This window comes from Arachis ipaensis, chromosome B09 (genome assembly GCF_000816755.2).
Source record: "Arachis ipaensis cultivar K30076 chromosome B09, Araip1.1, whole genome shotgun sequence".
In the NCBI taxonomy this organism is placed as follows: Eukaryota; Viridiplantae; Streptophyta; class Magnoliopsida; order Fabales; family Fabaceae; genus Arachis; species Arachis ipaensis.
Genome location: NC_029793.2, coordinates 141,508,419 through 141,514,724, shown reverse-complemented (window position 1 = coordinate 141,514,724; position 6,306 = coordinate 141,508,419). Strand labels below are relative to the sequence as shown.

General features: G+C 34.9%; 1 protein-coding gene across 1 annotated transcript; it reads right to left on the bottom strand.

Moving 5' to 3' along the window:
* On the bottom strand, positions 2,090–3,373 carry LOC107616689 (F-box/kelch-repeat protein At3g23880-like). The gene has a single exon (XM_016318632.2). The coding sequence runs from the start codon at positions 3,289–3,291 to the stop codon at positions 2,188–2,190; it is 1,104 nt and encodes a 367-aa protein (XP_016174118.1). The 5' UTR covers positions 3,292–3,373; the 3' UTR covers positions 2,090–2,187.

Sequence of the window (6,306 nt, the reverse complement as noted above, 5' to 3'; positions counted from 1 at the left end):
GCTAAACACAATTTATATAGAAATCACCCACCACCGATTAAAAAATTTTTAAATCTTGGTTAAATCGCTGTTGATTATTTTTGTTGGAAGTTATATTCGTTTAATTTGTATTAACAGTACTTAATACCAACTTAACCAGAATTTAAAATATAAACTTCGTTTAGTTTTTAAAAATCCTGTTATTTAACAAAAATCTAAAACTTTTGGATAAAATTAAAATAAAATAAAATTTAAGAGTATTTTTAAAATTTTTATCAAACTTTAAAAATAAAAAAAGTAAAATTTTGTTATTTTATTATATAAAATTTACAAAATCGTACATACTAATTATATATCGACTCGACTGTATCTAACTTTGTTTATTTCAGATTAATTTAGAATTAGGTTCGGACCTTTAAAATAGACCCTTGTCTCACCCTAAACTACTAAAGTCGGACCCAAGAAGGACCACAAGCCCAATCTATAATAAGACCCAGTTTTGGATAAATAGTTTAATTAAACAATAAATATTTATATTAAAAGTGTTTATTTTTAAAAAAAAATGATAAAAAAAACTTTTTATTATAAGAGAAATCATTATTTTAACTTCTCACAAGCACTTAAATAGCTTTTTAGAAGGTTATAATTTTATTTTAAAAATTGTACAAAACATTAATAAATTTTTCATAAGTTAAAAGTTCAAAAAAGTTATTTATGGACCTATTCAAACTGGCCCTAATTAACTTCCACGCTACTCTAATGCGCTACCCGACCTCCCAGAGGTCGGGCTTGGCAACGTCAACCCAGTGTGGTTTCTTCTATAATGGGTGGATCCAAACCACCACCTACAATCTTTCCTTATTTAGAAGAGAGATCTCAATAAACTACCTGCATAAAAGGAAGCAATAGCCCACTATTAAAGGTAGAACTATTCCAAAAGTGGTTATTGATCCCACATCTACACCTATAAATACACAGATGCACTCAAGTATCTCTAGAACCCAATTCTACGAAAACCTACTTTAAACTCATACTAACGTAAACATCGGAGTCCCTTGCAGGTACCACTCTCATCTCGCTCGAAGACATCGGACACCTACCTCTATTCAGAGAAGACCTCAGACATATCATTTATAAGAGTTTGGACCTCACGTTCACACCTAAATAATCTGTTTCATATAATTCTTGGAAGATTGGCACCGTTGTCGAAAACCTAGAACTCAACCCTTGACAATAGCGGATGAATATCCTGAAAATGAACACACTGCTTCAGAATCAAAACCCCAGAAAGAGGACCAAACTAAATATGATCATGCAATTGTTGTAACCCCCACATCCTGAAGGGAGAGGAGGCATAGACGAGAACAAACACAACCCTAAAGGAAGGAGGATAAGGTCAGGAGTCCATCAACCTGGAGATTCTGAAGACTATGATTTTACAGAGTTCATGGGACTTGTTTGTGGGCACCAAGAGCGATTAGAACAGTTGGAGCACGAACTAGAAAGACAATAGGATATATTAAAGTTTATTTTATTGAATAACTAGTCCTAAAAATATAGATAAGAGTTAGAACTTAAAAGTCATCCCTAAATATTCTCTGAATTTGTTTATGATAATGTAGATTTGTTTCTAGTTTTTGGTTTACCTAAGAAAAAGGGCCATGGTTTTTGGTTCATATTCCAAGTAATACATGATCCCTCCCATGTAGAGACAAAATAAGAAGACGAGTACCATTTGAAAACATAAAACGAAGTAACCCGAAAAATGATGAAAACATGCATCAGAATGTGGCATACATAAATGAGTGGTTTAGCCATGGATAGAGAATTAGTTCCCTTAATTACATTTTTAGTTCCTAATAGTTAGACATGATACAATGGTCAGGTTGTTGCCTTGCTCCCTAAGGCTCGGAGGTTCAAAATCCAAGACACATAATTTATGTCCTCAACCTCATGCATTAGGTCACCCTTGTATATGATAATTGTTAACTCACACGTCATCCTTGTATATGATAATTGTTGCCTCATGCACCTTATGCATTAGATTATGCAGTACTGACAAAGATAGCCACTGGGGATAATCATATGGACAAAAAGTAGAGTCACCAAGTTGAGGTAAACAACAAAATAAACTGCATTGATGAATGAGAGTAACACTTACAATAACAGAAAGTCATTAAGCAATAAACATGGACTGATTTTATTTTATCAGTAGTGGAAACTTGGAAGGCCTAAATGGGAGGGCGAAACCAAGCTTTCATGGTAAACATAGCAATTCTGATGATCTGCGTCGACAAAATTTCGTTGCGATGTGCGGACATCATTTGCTTTAATAATAACTAATTTGAAAAATTGAGAGGAAACAGCCAGAACGTCATCTTTTTCCGTCATGTACATGGCTTTAAATGAATAAAATATGGGTGGATATACGTGCTCATTACTAAATAGAGTCAGCAACTTAGTCCAAGACTCTTGAACCCCATACTCCTCCATCACCCACAAAATCCAACCACCATAGTTTTCCTTCAAACAAACACAAAGCCTGTCCCTCAACACACCCACCGCAGGATCATAATACTCGTCCCTATTATTTATATCAGGCAGAGACAATGGGGCAAAATTCTCGCTGGCTAAGTCAAAGGAAAGGATCACCCATTCGAGAGAGTTGCTACGAGCCTGAGCTGCCCAATTCAGAGTGCCATACACAAACGTCCCTATCCGCAGCTTGGGGTGGTAAGATGGGGGATCTTGAACGATGGTTGTCGAATAATTCGAACCGAAGGTGTGAATTTTGTGGCCGTATCTCCAACAACACTCAAGAAACTTGTAATTATCATGCACATGATCATAGCCAAAACCATACATGTCACCATCTATCGCCCGAATTTTCAACCAATCCGATGCCGATCTGGTACAGGGGTTCCACAATCTGATGGATCCCAAGTGAAAAGGACCGCTTATCAAGCCGAGGCAGATCAAGCCATTGCAGGAACCCAAGATATGCAGATCATCATCCATCTCGAAGCAGCAATCTTTGGTAAGAAGGGCGGATGGGTTCTTGAATAGAGACTGCACCGACGAAAAGTGGATTTTGCATTTACTTCGAGAGCGATATACCAGTCTTGGATCTGCTCTTGACCGGTAAACGTTGTCGCTCGTGAATTCGGGATTGGAGATGAGTGCATTCCATGATTTGCACACAATCTTCAATTTCACAAGGGTACTCGCCGGAACCCTCACCAGGATCTCCTCGATCAGCTCCTCCGGAAGGATGGGTGGCGCCTTCGTTGGAGAGTGGGGTTTCGGCCGCATTGTGGAGGAACAAGGGGCGGGGCGGCGCTATGAGTAACAGTAGTTAATTCGGGGTTTGGATTTGGCATTTTTATAAGCGTAACTTTGGGAACTTCTTTATTTTATTTTAATTTTGTCCTAAAAATTTTTTATTTGTTTCAAATATATCAGTTAAATTTTCAAAAATTTAAGACCAATTCAACAATAATTTATGACAATTATGTTTAATTTGCTTATATTGAAGGTTGTTTTTATTAGTTGTTGTTGAATTGATCCTAAATTTTTAAAAGATTAGCCGCCACTTGCTAGGAATATATTTAATGCAAATCGAAATTTTTTTGGATAAAATTAAAACAAAATAAAATTTAAGAATATTTTTAAAATTTTTGTCAAATTTCAAAAATAAAAAGTATATTTTACTCTTTATTTTAAAATACATTTATTAAATTTAATATATAAAAGTAAAGTTTTGTTATTTTATTATATAAAATTTACAAAATCGTACATACTAATTATATATCGACCCGACTCTATCTAACTCTGTTTATTTTAGATTAATTTTGAATTAGGTTCAGACCTTTAAAATAGATTCTGGTCTCACCCTAGACTACTAGGTTGCATTTGTTTGGACAATAGAGACATGGACAATACATATTTAAAACGTGTTTGGATAGAGAGACATGGACACTAACATAATGTCTCTCGGACACTTTTTTTTTTTTTGTGTCCACTTCTAAACGAAGGACATTGATGGACACGAAAATAGGAAGGTAGATACAGAATTTTTAATGAATTTTTTTTCTTTTTGTCCGTAATTATTTTTCATTATTCTCTTATTACCCTTTTTTATTATCTTTTATTTTAGTAATTTTACCTTATATTTTAGTCTTATTTATATTTATCCAAATATAATACTAGACATTATATTAGTGTCTTATCTATTGTATCCAAAAATAATACATAAAAAGTAATTTTTGGTGTCTCTGTCTCAGTGTCAAGTCTTGTCCTGTCTACAAAAACAAATGCAGCCCTAAAGCCGGGCCCAAGAAGGACCACAAGCCCAATCTATAATAAGACTCAGTTTTGGATAAATATCTTAATAAGACTCAGTTTTCACAAAAGTTTAATTACTTTGTTGGTTCCTATAGTTTCGCAAAATTTTTAATTAGGTTCCTATATTTTTTTCTTTTAATTGAGTCCTTGCACCAATTTTTTTTTTAATTGAGTCCCTACACTTTTTTTTCTTTTTATTTGAGTCCCTACACTAATTTTCTTTTAGTTAAGTCCCTATACAATTAAGCCAATTACTACCAAGAGGGACCTAATTGAAAAAAAATATTTGGTGCAGGGACATAATTAACAGGAAAAAGTATAGGGACCTAATTAAAAATTTCGCGAAACTATAGGGACCAACAGAGTAATTAAATCTTTGAAAAAAGAGTTTAAACAATAAATATTTATATTAAAAGTGCTTATTTTAAAAGAAGAATGATAAAAAATTTTATTATAAGAAAATTTTTTTTTAACTTCTCCATAAACACTTAAATAGCTTTTTAAAAAGTTACAAGTTACCTATAGTCCTATTCAAACTGGCCCTAAGTCCCACACCACTCTAATGCACTACCCGACTTTCAATAGGTCAGGCTTGGTAACGTCAACCCAGTGTGGTTTCTTCTATAATGGGTGGATCCAAACCACCATCTACAATCTCTTCTCATTTAGAAGGGAGATCTCAATAAATTTCCTATATAAAAGGAAGTAATAGCCCACTATTAAAGGTGGAACCACTCCAAAAGTGGTTATTGATCCTACATCTACACCTATAAATACACAGATGCACTCAGGTATCTCTAGAACCCAATTCTACGAAAACTTGCTTTAAACCCATACTAACGTAAACATCGGAGTTCTTTGCAGATACCACTCCCATCTTGCTCGAAGACATCGGACACCTACCTCTATTCGGAGAAGACCTCGAACATATCATTTATAAAGAGTCTGGACCTCACGTTCACACCCAAATAATCTGTTTCATATAATCCTCGAAAGATTGACGCCGTTGTCAAAGACCTAGAGCTCAACCTTTGACAATGATGGATGAATATCCTGAAAATAAATACACTGCTTTAGAATCAGAACGCCAGAAAGAGGACCAAACTAAATATGATCATGCAATTGTTGTACCCCTCCCCCACGTCCTGAAGGAAGAGGAGGCATAGACGAGAACAAAAACAACCCTGAAGGAAGGAGGATAGGGCCAGGAGTCCATCAACCTGGAGATTCTGACGATCGTGATTATACAGAGTTTATGGGGCTCGTTCATGGACACCAAGAGCGATTAGAATAGTTGGAGCACGAACTAGAAAGACAATGGGATATATTAAAGTTTATTTTATTGAATAGCTAGTCTTAAAAATATAAATAAGAGTTAGAATTTAGAAATCATCACTAATCATTTGTTCTCAATTTTTGAGATATAACTGTGTTTCACTTTTTATAAAATTTATTTCAAATTAATGAAAATGTTTAATAATTTGAATTTATTGTTTAAGAATAAGAATTGGAAACAATGACATAGGCTACATTTGGTTGAGGTGTCCAGAGGAGAGAGAGAAAAACATATCTAAAAGCTAGCGACACCAAAAATGATGACAAACGCAACTTGAAGTAGAGGCAATGGCAAATCTGAAAACAGAGAGTAGGCGTGATGGTGAATAGCAATGACGACAACAGTGACTACAACGGAAGATCTTGATTTGGAAGAAGGAATTATGAAGGAGATTAAGCTTTAAAAGTGATGAATTGGGAGGGGATAAAATGCGAGAAAAGACAAAGAGAAGAGGGGTTGGAAGGAAAAGAGAAGAAAGGAGGGCGGCGGCGTGACGTGTAAAGGAGGGAGGTGGGTAAGGTGGATGAAGAAAGAAGAAGGACGAGGGAGGAAGGTGATAGTGGAAGGACAAAGTGAAAAGTTTGTGTGTCTTAAAAGTTGTGTCTCAATTTAAAGAAAGCGCATTAAATACATGTATTTCATGAGCA